This window comes from Buteo buteo, chromosome 7, assembly GCF_964188355.1.
Source record: "Buteo buteo chromosome 7, bButBut1.hap1.1, whole genome shotgun sequence".
Lineage (NCBI taxonomy): Eukaryota > Metazoa > Chordata > Aves > Accipitriformes > Accipitridae > Buteo > Buteo buteo.
This window is the reverse complement of record NC_134177.1, coordinates 19,377,319-19,396,407: the sequence shown is the minus strand read 5'-3', so window position 1 is coordinate 19,396,407 and position 19,089 is coordinate 19,377,319. Positions and strand designations below refer to the sequence as shown.

General features: G+C 39.2%; 2 protein-coding genes across 3 annotated transcripts in view; one reads left to right on the top strand and one right to left on the bottom strand.

Moving 5' to 3' along the window:
- COL4A4 (collagen type IV alpha 4 chain) overlaps nucleotides 1-6,988 on the bottom strand; it is a 71,934-nt gene extending 64,946 nt beyond the window's left edge. The window contains exons 1-3 of the mRNA XM_075031838.1: nucleotides 6,793-6,988; nucleotides 4,184-4,223; nucleotides 2,065-2,142 (exon numbers count right to left, since the gene is read on the bottom strand). Coding sequence (XP_074887939.1) covers nucleotides 2,065-2,142; nucleotides 4,184-4,223; nucleotides 6,793-6,848 — 174 coding nt within the window. The 5' untranslated portion in view covers nucleotides 6,849-6,988. The remainder of the gene's footprint in view (nucleotides 1-2,064; nucleotides 2,143-4,183; nucleotides 4,224-6,792) is intronic.
- Nucleotides 6,989-12,241: 5,253 nt separating this feature from the next.
- Nucleotides 12,242-19,089, top strand: part of COL4A3 (collagen type IV alpha 3 chain) — a 66,187-nt gene continuing 59,339 nt past the window's right edge. The window contains exon 1 of one of the 2 annotated variants that reach the window (XM_075031829.1): nucleotides 12,242-12,323. Coding sequence is in view for 1 of the 2 variants with exons in the window: in XM_075031827.1 (XP_074887928.1) it covers nucleotides 12,408-12,767 (360 nt within the window). In the remaining variant the exon portion in view is untranslated. Of the gene's footprint in view, nucleotides 12,324-12,401; nucleotides 12,768-19,089 lie in introns of those variants that run through there. The other variant, XM_075031827.1, reaches the window with a different exon arrangement.

Sequence of the window (19,089 nt, the reverse complement as noted above, 5' to 3'; positions counted from 1 at the left end):
AGGCAACCAAATTTATACTATTGCCCTTAACTTCTCTACAGAGAAGGATTATTTTATTAAATAATAACTGTACATTTCTGAAATTTTAGGCTTGCAAACTGTACAATGCCAGATGCTTTCAATAATCGTTTATTTCTTGCACTTTAAAGAGAGGATTGAGGAAGATGCAAAACTCTGAGGAACCAGCCTGGGAGCAGGATTCAGACAGAAAAGTAGATAAAGCAGATGTTTTGCATTCTAGGAAGCTAAAATAAGGTAAACAAATCTTTTATTTTGTAATGGGTAGTCTCCACAAAAGCTAGGAAAGTAAAGTTAGCATGTCAGAGTGTAAAGGCAGAACACAGCAGGGTTTAGAAATCAACAGGATGAAAAAAAGATTAAGTAATCCTATAGAAAATAATTCATCACCATACATTTGTATAGAAAATATTTGCAACAATCTACCTGAAGTGGTGTTTAGTTAAGCCATATTTCATGTAGGGTCTGATAACTACTTCTATTTCTTGCATATTGATTAACAGAAATGATTGCATGAAATATAAATTCATATTACATTGGAGAGACTTTATCCATCAGTGCGCATACGTATTTCAGAGCTGTTTCAGAAAATTCTCAGACTTATGTTTGCATAATGACATTGAATTTATTTTGAAATTTTTATTACACTTCTATTTGGCACTTAGGTCCAGATCCTTGGAATTATTTAAAAAACTAACTGCAAATGCACAAACCATAGTTCAGTTTACCTGTGGTGGGGAGGACAGCTTAGGAAACAGCCATAATGACTGCAGTATTTATTATTCACTGATATTATTCACTGGCATGTAATTCAGAACTTCCAGGCTACTGAGAGAGAACCAGAATCAGGGAAGTTTCCTATAGTTTCAAAGTCAGTTGTTTTTAAACGGCACTTCAGATCAGGTTTTTGGTATCCAAAACAGTCTATTCAGTAGTGCTGAGAGACACTGCAATGCTGCTAGTCAAAATACTTTTCCTGGGATGCCCTTTTGTTAACACAGTGTTACAGAGATAGACGCATCCTAGGCCCCTATTATGAAAATCCTACAGCATGGAGGACTTCGGTATAGACATAATCCTGGAGGATTAGGATAGGATCCAAGGACACCAGAGCAGTGATCATGACACAGCAAAGCATGCAGCTAACTGCAGAAGCAGAGGAAGGGTAAGGTGTGTCTTGCTTTTGTAGCAATTCTGGTTGTACACAAAAATATGGGGCATGCAGCTCTTCCAAAACCTGATCCACCATGTTCAAGCTTTCTAACCCTAAACTTTAACATCAGTACTTTGAAAGAAAACAATTTCCATCACTAAACTGACAATTTTTCAGTTGTTCACTAATCAGGGCATGTATCTAAATCCTTTCCTCATGTAACATTTAAATTGTTTGCTATCACTGTATAAATATGTATTTTGAGAAAGAACAGTCAAGATAAACTAGTCATCACTAGACCATATTTCAATTAACAAATAGCAACATGCACAGTTACTAATTTTAATGTATAATATGAAAATGCCTTGGCTTCATTCAATGTTTTACAATTATTTGTAAGGCAAAGAAAATTCAGATTTATTTCTTATACTTAGTGCCTTAAGCTATTAAAATAAAAAGTCTGCAAGCTTTTCCAGGATCACCTAACCCAAATAAGAAACACCTAAGTTCTCATAAAACTAGTAAATGGCACAGACATGCTCTTTTAACCAACCTCTTAGTAGAAAACAAGCATAGATTTCTAAATTTAATATATTAAGAATAACCTTTGTCTAACTACTAGATTGATCTCAATGAATCCTTAACACAAAAAAGGCACCACAATTATTACAAACCTGATTTACAAGCAAACTTGTTTACAAAAAAATCTTAACTTTCTTTGATGATAGCTGTACTGCATACTAGTGAGAGAATTATGCTAGTTTGCTATATTCAGACTTATTTATGTCTGAATATTGATTTATGTCAACCATATTGATTTTAAAGAACAGCAACGTGCACAAAATGAACAGTATTTACAACTGTAATTATCATTAGTTCTAATCATCACTTACTCTCGATCCTTTTTCTGGAAAGCACCGGCAAACTGAACAATCCTGTCCCCCACATGGCTCAATATATGCATATCCTCCCTAAAAATTAAAAATTTATGGATTTATCAATATGCAACAGACAACAATCACTTCATCAAATATTGTCAATTGGACAGATTATCCAATTAGATGATTTTTAAGGCAAAAGATTTGGCTACCCTTGCATGCCCAGAGGGCAATGTGATTCTGAAGAAACTTGGCAGAGCAGCAAACATTGGAATATTGTGGAGATCTTCAGCTTGACACATATGAACCTTTTCCAATGCTTGCTTAATAGAATACACACATCAACACTACATTTAAAATCCTGCTAATCTTCTTGGACCTCTCATCAGTATAAACATGCTGGCAAAGTAGAAGCAATAATCAAAAGCTTATTACTGTTGCTGTAGAGGGTGAAAGACATTACCTGCAAGTTATGTTAAGTAATGCTAAATACAAATAAGGAAATAGGCTGCATCTAGAAAAAATTTTAACAGAATTAGAATTTAATTTGTAATTATGTGAAATTTGTAACCATTCACATTAGGTTAGGAGATTGTTTAACTACAATTAAATGATAAAAGGCAAAACAGGCTGAAGAGCAACAAGCCCACACAGCAATAAAGCCTTGTATTTAATTCTTGCCTATTAAATTAAGAAAGAAGTATGTGTGTGGTGTAATTATGCATTGCCTACTTATTTTACTTATTTCTTGTATTAAAACTTTCTGTCATTGTCCTCTTAATAGTAAAGAAGTGACTATTTTGTTTCATCAAATTGCAATGAGGAAAAAACCCATATCCAAGGAGAAACTGAAACACAACAAAATGTAAATTCAGTAGACCTATTGTGTGTTAAGTGAACATTATTATATTACTTTTTTCTATTTCCTGAAGTGTAGGATTAAACATATACCGATTATACATACCATATGCATTTACAAACTCACTTAGATGGCTGGAATGTCCACTAGGTGACATTATTTTTTTCAGCAAAATTGTGTAAATGATCAAAGTAATTTTAAAAGGATGACAAGGACTTAAAAGATTTAAGAATAATTTAGGTAAACAAGTAAACAGTGATAACATGAAAGTATTTGCTCAGTGTGGATTTCATTTTTATCAAGGTCAACATTGTTTTATTACTGGTTTCAATAATCAACAGAACACTATAGGTTCATACTTCCAATTTTTCAAGGAGAAAACACTGACAAATATTAGATAAGGAGGAAAAATTCTCTTCAATCTACAATATTTTTAGAATATCTGGTACTCCCAAACCTCAGAACAAGAGGGTATGATAGTCTTTCTAACAGACTGCTTCTCTTTCACACACTGGGTTTCCCATGAAGTTACTAATCTACTCCACACTAGTCTCCCACCTAGTTATTAAAAACTTGCCTCTACTGGAATGTCAATGGAATGCAAGTTTCTAATAACACATAAGCTGCTACCCTTTGTTCTAATTGAACACATTTATTTTTAAAAAATACTTCAATTTTCAACAGTAACTAAAAAGGGATGACTTTGGGGGAAAAACAACAAAAAAGAGCTTTTAAATATTTTGAAGAAACAAAGAGGACTGACTTGAAAGAAATTTTAGTGAGGGCATTGCAAACATAAGGTTAATATGGAGGACAGTAGAGAGAGGAAAATAAAGTCGATATTGAGACTATATTATATGTGAAATTTTGGCTTCAGAGAGATGGGAATGTATAGGGAGGCCAGTGCAAGATCTACGCTAACATACAGAGAAGGGCTTGAAAGCTAGTGTTTCCTATATGCTATAATGTAGAGCCATTGATGGGACTTCATGAGGAAGGAGACAGACTCGGTGCACGAGAGAGGTTTTTTTACATGCAGGTTTCCAAAAGCATCTAAAGATGCCAAAGTTAAAATCTAGAAGGATCCAAAGGAGAAAATTACAAAATAGTTAAGCTGAGCAACAGGAACAGAAAGGAAAGTTAGAACTGCAGAAATACTGAAAGAAACATCACAGTTTTCCCACAGAACTATAGGTCATTTTGGTGTATATAGTGTTACTTGTTTGAACTATACCATCCTATCACCTGTCTAAAGTAAATATCAATGTCACTTACCCCGTCAATTTCTTGTGCTGAAAAAACAATCAGCAGCCACCTGATTTAAAAGAAGGAGAAAGCTAAATTAAAACTAAACTTTCAACATCCAATCTTCACAAAATGTAGCCTCGAAAAAGTGAGAAGTGCATACACATGATTAAGTCCTGTTTGGCACGATTATATAGTAAAAGAGTATATTTATAGGGGGTACACACCATCAAGAAATGGTCAGCACATGCTATATATATTTGTCTTTTTGGATTTGTGAGACTGAGTGCAAACAGATAGGCATGAATGGATAAGACTATGTAAAAGTCCTTGTAACTTCCTCCTTGTAACCTATTTCTAATCCCACAATTAGGAATGGCCAGAGAGGAACCATTCCAGACAGATTTCCGCAACTCCACGGACACCATGGGGTGAAGACTGAGCAGAGATGGAGGTGATCTGTATCTATCTGCCCCAAAATGAGTTAGCTGGTGCTATTTTCTTTTGCTCAGAGAGAGTGCAAGAGAAGGCAGGGAGCAAAGCAGCACTCAAAAGAGCCACGATTCCAGAGCAGCTGCTGGGGAAGGGCAGCTCCATGCCAGCCATTGCTAGTGATGGGTTATAAAGTTGAAATCATGTCTTTCATAATTTCTACATGCAAAAAAAGAGCATAAAGTAAAACAAAAAGTTAGCCCAAAATTTCTGCAGCAATACAGGAAATAAGCATTATTATTAATTACTATTAATACTAACATTATTACTAATGAGAACTAAGGTGCTCACTCATTATATGAAATGATAAATTAGATACAGCTGTAACGTATAAACTACTGTGTATTTTCTTCCAGGCCACAGTGAAGCTTGTATCAAAATTACTCCAACCTTGCAAATATTTAGGCATTTACTAAATTTCCCAAAGTCCTGTTGAGATCAACCTCTATTTTTATTTTGTTATTCACATGGTCAACTCTTCGGAGCACTGAGAACTATGCCAGCAAACCCATGATTACTCTCCCTAATTATTAATTATTCATAGATTCAAACTGCAAATTATATAACCTGTATATGCACTGATACATATTGATGAATTCAATACTGACCAATTTAAGCATATTTTAGCCATTTACGTACATTTAGTCTATAAACTTTTTAAACCTATGTTGCCTGCTACTTTTTTCAAATACACAGATTTTACAGAAACAAAATATTTATGAAAATAATTGGTGGTAGCTGAAGATAGAAGCTCATACTGTTTCTTGCTAAATGAGAAACAAAGGACTGATTAAACAATGTGAGATTGCCAGATGATCAGCTACAGCAGTAAATGGTGGAGAAGTTTTGTGAATCCCAGTAGTTTATCCTTTAATGCATCAAATAAGTTTGTGTAGAAAGGAGTTAACTTCACAGAAACACTTCAAACAGGTAGCAGACAATAGCATTGGTTTCTTCCATGATTGTTACTAATTTAAGGCCATTTTTGTTTCTAACCTTCTGAACTTGCAGACAGTCTCTGTAAATACTTTTCCCCTATCAACATTGGCCAGGTGCAAGTTATTTTTCATTTAAGAAAATGCCCAGTTCTCATGAAGCCCTTGCACAACTGAAACAGAAATCTGACGATGCTGTTCTTGATGAACGTTGCTGCAGTCTCCCCTTTTTCCAGTAATATATGGCAGGCATGTGTTTGCTAGATTGTTCTCTGTCATTTCAAAATCCATGCCTCTCGACGCCAGACAGACGTTGCCTATGTACTCAAATCAGCACAAGACTGTTAGAGGTAAGTCATTCACAAATAATGCAGAAAAAAGGCAAGAAGAGCTACCTTGGAGAGATGGCTGGGATAGAAGGTTGCTACATTGGGGAACACCTGAGTAACAAGCAGCCTGGGTTTGCACAAACCAAATAAACATGAAAAAGACACTGGAGAGAGTTCAGGCACATTAGCACAACAGAAGACTGCCTAGCAGCGAGGGTGTCAGGTTCAAGCAAGGTACCTTTGCTTGGCCAGGTTCCCAGCTAGAAAAGCATAATTTCACATTCCTAAAGAGCCTGGTGCATGAAGTTTTGTAAAGAGGGAAAATTGGATTGACTTTTCCTAGAGATATTCTAGAGATGGAATCATTGATCCCACACACCAGTCTGAAAATTCCGGGCCACGGTGACCCTAATCTTCTCCCAAGGATCATTTTCCTCCCAAAAGAACTCCTGCCACAGCTGCTAGCAGATATTTCCTTCATAGTCTCTAAAAATTTTGTTCATGCCTTTTAATAATTCTCCCTCATCTGCAAAATTATTCTGGGACAGGCATTCAGGTTTGAGTCGGTCATTACTTTTTCTTCTCCAAGTATGTTCATCACTAGAATGTAGGAATATCTTTCCTCTTAAAACAGACTCCGAATTATAGTTCCTGTTTGCTACTATTTAAATAGTGTAGTACGTGAAATTTAAATAGCATAAACTGATAGACCAGCAATCAAAGTAAAATACAATAAATTGATATGATATATGATTATAGGCTTATCAAATTTATGACAGGCTACAAATTATTTAACTGGTGATTTCTTATTACTATTAAATTGATAGCTAAGAATGTATCTCAGTGATTCTAGTTAAAAAATTTAGTGATCTGTAAAACTCACCAGGCAGCTGTGATAAGCCACTTAATCCGTTCAAATGAATCCTTTGTTAATGCCATTCACGCTGATTGAGGATCTGTATATGCAGCACTTTTTTTTCTTTTTTTTTTTTTTTTTAAACAGCAGGTCTTCTCTTTCCTTCTGTTTGTGGATGGTCTATAAACACTGTTCCATTATGTTGTTGTTTTCCCCTCTGAACCTGTTTATATTAAAATATACGACTGATGTACAAACATGAATAATTACTGGATAACCAAAATATGTCTTAACCATTTACATATCTCATACTGCATAGCTTTATGTTGGTACTACATTATATTATTCCTATTCAGAACGCATTTTATTTTATTAAAATCCAATTATTTCAAGGGGACTATATATGAAATTACAGATCAACATAAAAAGGGTACAAGATTTCAGCCTAGAAAAGAGATAGTCTTCACTCAGTGTTTGAAATGTGAACAAAGTGCCTTGCATCATTATTTCTTAAAAAGCTATCACATCCACCATTTTAGCTCAAGGCATTTTAAAAAAAAAAGATGTGACACCTGTCTACAGTAAAACTTAAAACAAACAAACAAACAAAAAAAAACCCCCACCTCATTGGCTATAGTTTCAAGACCAGAGTCAGCAGTATCTTCTGCAAACTGGGCTGGACCAGTCTCTGTGTGTACATCTGAGCAAAGGAGGACTACTCTGAATGCAGAATAAGCCATATGCATTTTCAGCTTAAGAGTCCTATCCATATGCATGGACAGATGACAATCATTGGAAACGTTACCTAGATATTTTTTTAGCTTTATTTTTAGAACATTTTTCCACAGCTTTTGCCAGGATTTAGGAAGCTGGAAGCCCTAAGCGCAGGACTGACCAGAGGCCTCTACAGCCCCAGTCAAATTTTGCATGCATAAATTAACTACATGGTGCATCCGTCACCTCTGATTTATGTCCAACAGCACATATGCAATTTTAGGTGCAAACGTCCTGCACCAACCTTTTTATAAGCTCAAGTTTCACAAATCCAGAGAAATGGCCAGCTCCTGTGCAAACTTTTACATCCCTCAAATAAGAAAAAAGCTTTAATCCTTTGGAATAAGGTACATCTGGGAAATGATTCACACTGGTTATTTCAAACTGAGGGCTTAAGAGGCTGGGCTTTTCCTCGGATAGCACAGATTATCACAGGCTTTTGTTTTTTAGTGCTGTAGTCTTCCAAATGTGGGGAGGTTGATTCTGAGGAAACTGAACACTGACTCCAGTGAACTGACAGAGGTTTGCTTCCTTTGGAGAAGTCTCCTGAGTAAGCAAAGGCAATCAGTTACTGAGAAGGGAGTAAGGACGTGAACCTGCAGCCAACTGGCTGCTCTCTGATAGCTGTTCAACAAGCAGCTATCTTTCTGTAAAACAAATGAGTGTACAGTTCCTAAAACATTACTGTCCTGCTTTCTATTATTTAGATAGTGTAAAAATCTTTCTAACCAGAACTAATCTATAAATAATATTGACTCCTATGTGTATACACAGTATATCCATATCCCACAGTATGAAGAGACTTCGTAAGCTACTGTGTACTGACTAATGAGTAAATAGCCTAAGGGCAGCCAATTCAGGCTGCAAGATCACACCCTACATCTTCAGTACAGTACTCCATTCATCTGCCAAATTCTTAGTCTCTTTCTGTGCCCCCGTATCCCATCTGCAAAAAAAAAAAACCAAAAAAAAAAAGGAAAAAAGAAAAAAATAACAACACTCCTAATAAAAAATAATTTTCCAATAAAATTCACTAATTTTTTACATTAGTAACATAAATAATATAAGCAAGATTGTAAGGCAATAGAGTACTGCAGAGACGGATTGCCTCAAATGGAAAATTGATGTCAGCCATAAAGTGTTACACTTTGCAGAAATTTGTTCCTGTTGCCAACTATCCATCTCATTATTTAATTATCCAAACAGCTTCTGAAAATGAAGAAGAAATTGAAATTTGGTACATTTGCTTTGTATTAGCAGAGAACCTTTTATTTTAAATTAAAATCCATTTTGATCCAACCCATTGACACAATTTGAAATCATACTTAATGCATGAGTGGAAGACTTAAACCACTCTGCTTGCTATTTCACCATGACTATCTAAAACCCAACATTTTCTGAACAAGCTTCCTATAGTTTGAAGTGTTCAACAGCCAATGCAATAAGGACTAAAAAGTGTTATTTAAATTGATATATCAAATTGATCTCATGTTTTATATTTTGTAGTAATCACAACAGTTACGTCAATAGAATACTTACCTAATTCAAAAGAAGATAAAACATCCCCAGGATAACACACTCAATACCACCAAAGGAATAGGTTTTATACAAGCATCACCAAACCTCAGCTCATAAAATTCTCAAAAGCCAGAGGGGGAAAAGCTGGCACTATAATATAACCTAGATGTTTAGTTTCTAGACAAAGACCAAGAAAGAAGACAATTTCATTCTTAGGGACTCTGATAAAATAAGACCACAGGGAATAAGACATAGTTTGAGGCACACACACAGCTACTATTACTGAGATATAAAAAATTACAGCAGCCCTAACTATATTCTCATTACATCCAAAGAAACCAACATCATGTGTAGCAAGACCACTGAAGTTGCAAAGTCAAGGATTCAGAAATTAGGAAATAAAAATTAGGGTTATGTGCTCAATTTTAATGTAGTTCTTTTATGCACATGATTAGGATGGTCATAAGTACAAGAACATATATGCTGTTTTCCATAGGACTTCTGTGTCATTCATGATGGATATATTCTACACCCTTTTCATGCTTTTCCTTAAGCCCTATTTTTTTATTTTACAGTGTCCTATGAAACTTTGCACTTTATACTAAATTCACACAACTGTAATGTTTCCCACAAAAATATTCCTTATCTGTAAAAAGAGAAAATACTGTTATCCTTGTTTTAGCATAGAGAACTGAGGAAACAGAATCAAAGCAAAAATCATTAAATATCAATTACTGTGAAAAAAGCCAAACTTAAATTTGTTGCAGCTTTCAACTGCTTTCTAATATTAAGGTTGACCTCTCTGTTGTTCATGCACTGTTTTTTTGTTTGGGGTTTGTTTTTTTTGGTTGGTTGGGTTTTTTTTAAAGTACCTCTACAGGCAGCTGCAGGTATACATTTTGACACAACTGATGTTAAGCCTGCCCTGGCCAGGTGCTTGGCTATACAAGACCATCTCTCTGAGTTTGTAGCTCTCTGAAGATATTATGGACCACAACAGTATCAGCAACAAAGTCTACATCAAGGTTTCATACACTTCATTTGGATGGATGCCATCAATTATGGTAGCAACAAGCAGGAGAGGAACATCAGTGGCTGATCTTTCATTCGTTCCAGCTCAATGCTACTTTGAAGTCATGTATCTGTCCTAGAAACTCACATAAAAGCACATATGCTTTTATGTGACAATCTCATAATGCAACATTACTTGCTGTTTCTTAACTATGACACACACAACTACCATCCAGCTGGGCCATACTACTTAGCAGCCAGCTGCTCAAGGTCAGTGAAATATGTGGTACTGGGATAAGACTGGGCTCGAAGAGGACTTATTTTTTTAAATGCTCTGTCTTTCTGTTGCACCTCCCTTGTTAGCATACTTCCCATGTTTGCTTTGAGCTTTGCTGACATCTTTTTTTGAAATTTCCACACAGGGTTTTCATCATTTGAAAACTGACAAAATAACTTTTTATTATAGCAGTATTTCATTCACTAGGTAGTCTGCATGTATTCATTTATTTCTCCTAACAGTGGTTTGCCTGCTTTCTTCTCTTTCTTCCAATAGTTATTTGGCCTAGTATTCAAGAGCTCTCCTTTTAAGTACTATCTTCTTTACTCAGAGTCATACTGTTCATTCAGCACCTAAATTTGCATCATTTCTGAGGACTGACCACTCTCTTCCATTGTAGTCTTGCTTGCTCTGACCTTGTTGTCTCAGAGATACTTGCACCTTTTGTCTTCACTTCCATGTAAATGACTGCCTGCTACCTTCTGTCTAACACCAGTTCTTCTAATGTTAAATTTCAGTGGTGGATTTAGGTACTTATAATTTATAGGTGCGTATGGCTTACAAACAACTGTAGACCCCATTTGTGTCCTTATTACAGTATTCTTGTGTAAAAAAATGTAGCACTGTTACAGTCTACAAGTTTAGGAATCTGACAAAATGCACCAGTTTAGTGGGTTTATCCTAAGATACTATTTCCTCTACATGGTCACCATCAATCTGGCTTGAAAACAGGGGATTTTTCTTCCCCTTTCTCTCTATACCTGGCTTTCACTGATGCTTGAGATTTTAGAGCCAAGGTGATAACATCTGTGATGATGTACAAGACCATTGATACTAAACATATTGTTCTGCTCTTCCAGAGATGCATTCCTGCTGCTAGTGTCAAACTTTTGGGAAAAGTAGCCTCTACTAACTAGCTTTCACAGTGGTTTTCATAGAGGGTTGACAGTACCATCTACTGAATGGAGATCCCGCTCTACTCTCATACCTGTAAGAGAAGCTGTTTTACAAAGCTCTGTGGTTAGCTTTATGCTCATGAAAGGCTTTAGATTTGTACCTCATCAGTAGTCCTAAATAGATTTATATACATATATTATTGTACATTGTTGCTTTTTCTGTATCACTTGTAGTGCTTAATAAAACCTGTAACACGGAATTTCCTGTACAGCATTCACGAACGGTACAGATAAGATCACTCTGGCTGTCCTGGCCAACATACTTTCTAAGTTTGCACTATCTCAGAACAGCACTTTATTTGGTGAGATGTTACGTTGAACATGCAGTACTCTTGTCAATAACATAAATGTGATAAACCTGACATATCGCCAACACTTTACAAATCAGGCTTCCATTCAAAAAACTTTTATATCATGCTAAACTATGTGGAAAGCCTGGGGAGAAACATTTCTCAGATTTCTCACCGATTTAAATTTATGCAGTGGGCAGCACTTTGTCCCTTCTGGGACTCCTCGGTCTCCGCTGTCTCATTAAGAAAACACTTGAGGGAGAGGAAAGCGTTGCTGAAAGGAAAACACTCCCGTCAGTGCCCGGGAGCGCCCCGGGCAGCGGCGGGATGGCGCTGAAGGCCCGGGCTGCCGCCGGCCTTCCCCGCTACCGCCTCACTCACGCACCCAGCGCTGCCGCCTCCCACCTCCCTCCCGCCCGGGTTTAACCGACCCCTTCTCCCCGCCGGGGCGCTACAGGCGGCCCCGCTCCGGGAGGGCCCGAGCCGCGTCCTCGCTGGGGTGGTGCCCGGGCGGGTCCCCGTCCCCGCTGCCGCCGCGCAGCCCCGAGGCCGTTCGGGCGGCGCCCAGCAACCTGCGCCCTCGCGGCGCCGCGGGAGAAGCGGGCGGGGGACGGAGACAGCCCGGTAGCTGGGGACACCTCCAGCTGTCCCGGGACGCAGCTGACCCCTCAGCGAGCCGCCCAGCCCCAGCAGGAGCCGAGGCCAGGCGGGACGGCCCGCGACGTGCGCCAGGTACTGCCGGCCGGGGCTGCCCCTCCGCGGCGCTCGCTCACCTCAGCTCCCAGGCGGGAAAGCCCCCGGCTCCTCGCTCACTCCATGCCCGCTGAGGACGGACGGACGGACGGCGGCTGCCGGCGGTGCCCGAGGCAGGAGACGCGGGGGGGAGAGGAGAGGGGAGGAGAGGGGTGGCCCGGCCGGCCCCGCCCCGGCCAGCCCCGGCCCCTGTCCCCACCCCAGGGCGCCGGGAGCGCCGAGGCGGGTGCGAAGCAGCAGCCCCCAGGCCAAAAGCCGCGGGCGGGCGGGGGGCAGAGTCCGAGAGCCCTGGGCCGAGCTCCGCGGGACGCCGCGCAGGCAGCGCCGAGCGCGGGGATGGCCGGCAGGGGCTGCCCCAGCCGTCTGGCTCCCCTGCTGGTGCTCGCCCTGCTCTGGCCGGGCCGCGCCGCCGCGGCGGCTGAGGTGAGTGAGCGCGGGGCGGAGGGGCTAGGGTGGCGTGGGGTCCCGCAGCGACTGGAGCGTCACCTGGGGCGATGCGGGGCTTAGCCCCTCGGCCCCCTCTGCCACCGCATCGCGTTCCGGCGCGGGCAAATCGTGAGGAAGAAAAGGTGGATTTGTTGTACTTAAAATGATGCGCCCCGCCCGCGTCAGGTACGTCGCACCCGGGCACGCTGAGGTGAGGTACCGCTATCCCTGCGCCGCTGCCAGGCGGGGATAAGTAGAGGCAGGGAGGCCCCCGCACAGGGCACTTCGTCACCGCTTGTTTCAGGTGCGAAGAAGCAGTACAGCGTGTCGGCGGCCCAGCCGGGCGGGTCGCAGGGCGGCTTCCCGCGCTTCCAGCGGAGGGGCTGCCGTGAGGCGATGGGGGTGGGGGGGAGGCTCAGCCCCGCCACGATCCTGGAAAGCGGCCGCGGGGTCCTGTCCCGCGGGCAGGGCGTCGCTCCGCCGGAGACGGTGGATGTGGAGGGCAGGGACAGAGCAGGGTTGGGTGCGGATGGTCTCCGAGGTAAACGCTCTCAGAGCAGCACTTACCGTCTTGCACCACCTGTGCCGCCTTCGTTACGAATTCACTTTGCAGTTTGTCTTTCAGGTTTAATGGTGAGTGTGCATCACCGTTTGGCCGATAAGCTCTCCTAGATCATATTGTAATCTTTGCTGTTCCTTTCTCCCCTGTCTGGTTATAACATTTAGATTGTACATTACCAACTGGGAGAAGAGCAGTCAGCTGTGGGGGTAAATGGGTCAGTGTAGCTCTCAACATTTCTGGCAGTTACCAAACAGAAAACTGCCAGTTTCAGTAGATTTCTGATAAACATCAAACACAGGAAACTGCCAGTTTCAGTAAATTTCAAGTTCTATTTCTCCTGTAATAGTCAACAGTATTAATTTCTCCTTGCATGTGTGAGTAAAGCTCTAACACAGTACGTCAAAATCCTTTACTGCCTATCAAAACATTTTGCAGTTCACCTTTATAAGGAAAAAGCTGATTTTCTACTTTGTTGTTGCTAAAATAGAGCCACATTCTGCTGTAATTATCTCAAGCAGACTAATTAGTCATAATGTTTCTTCTAAAATATTGCAGCTCTTTCACTCGCACATTCTGGGTACTGTCTGGAAACAGCATAAGCACCTCGTCAAACGTTTTCTTTCCTGGCACTCTAACTAACTTGCAGTCAAGTTTAGTCATTTAACAAAGATCTAATTGTTTTATTTGTAATGGAGTTAAAATACCTCTTAGTTCTTATGTAGAACAGAGGTACTAGATCTATTTGCAATGTACATGTTTTCTGCAGACTAGTTTCGGGCTCTGCCTAGATCTGATCCTTACTCTAAAGCAAGATGTGCAAGATGAGTAACTCAAAACCTGCCTCTCTCATCTACCGAGTTTGCCATCCTTTATTCCATTCTTCTCTTCGTCTGCTGGTACCTCCCTTCCATTGCCCTTGCTGCTCCTAAGAGGTGGACATCATTGTATATGCTGGATGGCTGTTAACAAGCCTGTGTATCAGGAACTTCCCCACTCCCACCCTTCCCCCCCCCCCCTTCTTCTAAGCCTCTAGTCTGGCTGTGTTGATCTTGTCATCCTGTTCTTTAGTGTTTTTATCTACAGAGGAAGGGAAAAGGAGGTGTATTGACAAGTAAGACCCCATATATGGCCCAGTAAAGCATTTTAACACTTTTTAGCAACCTCAGTAGGATCCTAGAGTATTTGCCAGTCTTGCAGACTCATGTACCTTAGTTCATTAGCAGCCTTTCTGCTTAAGGTAGATCATGAAGCAATATGAGATACCAGTTTTCTAGAGCATTGTCATTACTAGATCCTTGTTTACACTTAGGTCCTAAAGACAGGATTTGAGGTGGTAAGAAGTGTCTTCTACAGAAACCTTGCTGTTTAAGCGAAGTTTGAACACAATGTATTGATTGATTCAGTGGTGCCCTGAAAATTCAGTGGATCTCATATGTCTGATATTAGTTTGAACTAGATTTGCAACAGATAACTGAGATCAGTTTAAGATTCAAATGTCATCATTTCTATTCTTGTATGAAAATGCTGATATTTTCAAAAGAGAAAGTCAACAAAATTTTCTAGATGGTGGAGGAAATAAAAACTTTTTAAAAAGCAATTTTATCTAAAGTAATGAAATATTAGTGGCTAATGTTAATTGACATGAAATGATTGATGAATAAATCATTGCATCTTGGCAGGACCATCCATTGCAAAGAAATAGGTATTGTTTGTGTTTTAAAATCGTGCTACACTTTCCATATGAAAGTAAATTGATATTTGACCAGCAAGCAATATTTTTGCTGTATGCATAAATTAAAAAATGTTTCAACATAGAAAAGTTTTAAGTGTATGTCTCTAATAACTCAATAAGTAGTTTATTCCCAAAGACAAGAAAGAAAATTATTAATTTGCACCTGCTACTGTTTATACAACAAATTTTGGTCCTCACAGCCCTTCACAGAGTCCAGACTTCCCTGCCCTTAGGAGGCTGAACTTTCTGGCACCTGCTAGGGAGTATTATTATCTGCATTCTTGGCCACTGGCATGCTCTAATCATATCTTCTGAAAACTCAGCAGAAGTAGCATCTTCCCATGTCAAAGGCTTTTCAACTTGCTTGATGTATTCCTTCACTCCAAATAGTGCTGTTACAATGCTTTGGGTTTTCCCACTGTTCATTTAAATGCTTTAGAAGAATAATAAAAATTATCAATATGTTTCCTCGGGGAACAAAATCTTTCTCATTCCCCACTTCTATTTTTTTCCTCTCAGAAAAAAATTGATTTGCTTTCTCATTGTTTCATTTTGTTTAACAGCACCTGGAGCTGATACTGTCTTGATGCACATGTACAATCCAATTAATTCTCCTGAGTGTGTCCTGTCTTTTGATACCATCCATGTACTTCTTGTATGTCTTGAAATTAAACACTAATCTAAAAATGTTCCCTAAAATTTGCTGTTTCAAATGACACTAATAAGAAAAATACTTAAGTTCATTAGTACTGAATCGATACTGCTTCTTAGTGGCATTGATCATTTTTATGATGGCATCATGTTAGCATGTGTTCAGAACAGGATAAAAGAGGGTTTCTACTTGAGCAAGATTACTTGATTGCAAGTTACCTGCACCTCCTGTTACTACCATTTTTTTTATTTGCATTGCAATACATTTGCAATATTGTATTAGTTCACAGGATAAAGTTAAGTGCTCTATATTCTGTATTTGCCTCAGTCATTACTCTTCATATTTTTTCATCATGTGCTGCTGGTAAAGGAGGGGAGGTAATAAACTCCATGACTGTAAGGCCTGAGAAGATCTTTTTTGCATCCCCTTTCTCACTTACGCTTATTGTCTGTGACTAGATGCAAGTGTTCATATTTCCCAATTAATTTCATTTTTTAGAAATGTTAGAATTTGCATGCAAATACTTATAAACTAGTCTTTTCTTCTTCATGCAATATTTTTTTCCTAATTATATGCAAACTATGTTGCTGTCACAAATAGATCTTAAAACATGGCTCTGGAAGGAAAAAATGCGGTGTTCTAGCTCAGCCATGAGCATCTCCAAGGCTGGTAAGAACAGGATGCAGGCTCAATTGCTTTGTTTAACTAGGAATCAAAATGTTGGAGGGACAAAGTGTCACAGTGAGAATTTTCCTTCTCTGCCAGCCTTTGGAAGCGCCCAGGTTCTTTGTTGCACACGGCAGCTGAGAAGGGAAGATGTGCACCTGAATATACAAAAGAGAGTTCACTGAGCGTGTTAGAAAAACAAGTCCTTTGTGAAGTGCTCTCTTTGATTTGGTTAATATGATCCCAGCTCTGAAGTCAACAGGGGTGTTACTTTGATAATTGGGCCCAATTTATACTAGACTTTTCTGATCCTGATTGCCTCTATAATTAGTTGTAATTCAGCCATCATCTGCATAGAGAAAGAGACCAATGTCAAAGCACTGTAGAGCTATGCTTTTCCTGCTGGGCCAAGAGAGCATAAATTAGCAGAGTTGCCCTAATGTTTGTGCATCAAAATTTATGGAGTTCTGCTGTCTTATACCACATGGAGGCTTGCTCTGATGGCGATGAAATGTTAAGCGTGCTTACATGTTTGCTGCATCATACAACTGAAGGAAGATGAACCTCCTTAGGTGATCTTAGTAAACACCTGTGAAAACTGAACTGTTATCACTTGATGTATAGCCTTTTTTCTAACAAATCTACAAGGTAAATACTGTTGAAGCATAACTCTATAGTTAAAGTTATTTTGTTGACTGAGTATCATTAAAATGATCAAAACAGGCAGGCAAACACTGGTACTTTCTCTATTGCTTTGCATTTCATATAGATATAACAGCATTTTATTTCAAGATCTGTGCTAGCAATCTCTTCTGCAACACCTAGAGCTGATTTATCATAACATGTCTTTGAAACAAAATACTTTGCTATTAAGTGCAACTAGTATGGGATGTCCGGTCATCTGTTTTACTGTCACATTCTCACCCTACTGCCTAGCAAAGTAATACTAGAAGGCTCAATATGCTGGCATGGATTACAGGAGCCTAGGAGGAAGGTGAAATACAAAAAGCCTTTTTTCTTCTCAACTGTTTACAGCCCCAGTCTGTCGTGCACACACTGAAAATGTTGCTTTTTGCCACACCTAGTATATTTCTAGTTCTATTTTCATTGTTTGTCTTTTTCTAAACTTAGCAGTTTTGTCACAGGGTGAAAGTCTCACAGCTTTACAGGTTTTCCATTTGGCCTGGTTCAGTGAAGGCTTTTTAACAAGGGCTTTATGCAGCATTTTGCCACAGATCGTTTTGGAGGAATCTGCAAGAAAAAGTTACCTTTCTTTTTTTTTTTTTTAAATCTGTGAAATCACAGAGCCTTTCAAAAAAGGAGAAACCAAGGCATGTGCAATAAGCTTTCTCTGAACAAGCTACTGTTGCTTTCATTGCTATTTGCACCAATTAACGGAACATGCACACCAGGAATTTTATGAATATACAAATATATAGGCCTGAGGAGACAACAATTGTAGTGAATTCTATTCCCACACTCAACAGTTGGGAAGTAATACAAATTGTGTGATGTAATGCTGACCATATTATGGTAGGTAAGCAAAAATTCACTAGTTAAATGGTGTGTATTCTTTGTTATTAGATTGCTCTTTTAAGATGACCCTCTGTTAGGAAGGAAGAGCACGGATGAATAAGCTGATTAAACACCCTTAAGAGTTTGCTACACAAAACAAAATTCTGTGGCCTGAATTGCCTAATCTTTTTTTCCTTGTGGAAAGGAAGAATATTTATTTCTTTTGTCCTCATGTCCTGTTCATGGTCAGGAGAAGAAACCCACAGAGATGGGGTTTATCAGTCTGCCTTTGGAGATTTTACCCATCTGAATATACTGTGAACAGTTTGGTCCAGTTTCTGATAGTCCTCCTCACAGTGACTTCTACCCTAGTGAGATTATTTGTAGAGTAAGATATTGGTCATTATAAACATAAGTATCAAAATTTTCTGTGTTTTAGCAGAAGCAAGCAAGCCATCATTCTCTCTGTTTAAAGAGGGAGTAATTATGTATCTTCTCTTTATAGAGCAAAAGCAATTAAAAAAACCCCAAACCCAGAGATTCAATTGAGAGCCTCAACTTACAGTTTTCCAAAACTGCAAACAACATGCCAGCTCTACATACATAGATAGTGAGTAACTTTAGGCAGCTTCTACAGTACAGAGCTTAGTGGTCATCACTGCAGAGCTCACAAACAATTTGAGTTTGTGAAAACTCAGGGTGGATTGTTTTTTTTTTTTCTAAATTATAACATTTTACCTGTTTTATCCTAACTCAGTGATGATAACATGCAGGCACAGTGAAGATTGCTAAGCTCTACCATTCTCACACTCCCTAATTCTTTACTGTCAGTGAGTTGGAGAGAGGGGAGAAGGTCTGTATAATTAATTGAACTGTATGTGCTTGGACAAGAATATGGTTGGCACCATGGAATTTGTACATGGAACTATGAGCAAGATAGCAGAATGGTGTGCTTTCATAAGAATAGTATGAAGAGCTATGTTATGGTAGTTTCTTGGAACTTCCATCCAGAAGGCTCGTTCACAGCAAAAACATGCTATACAGTAAGTATATTACAAAAAGAAGAATTTCAGGGTGTTTTACAGGTTTTGGTTGTTTTTTTGTTTTTTTTAGTGTTTGGTTGTTTTTTTTATTCCCAAGGATGTAATTTATTCCATTTAAACATAGGCAAGACATACCAAAAGTTCTATGA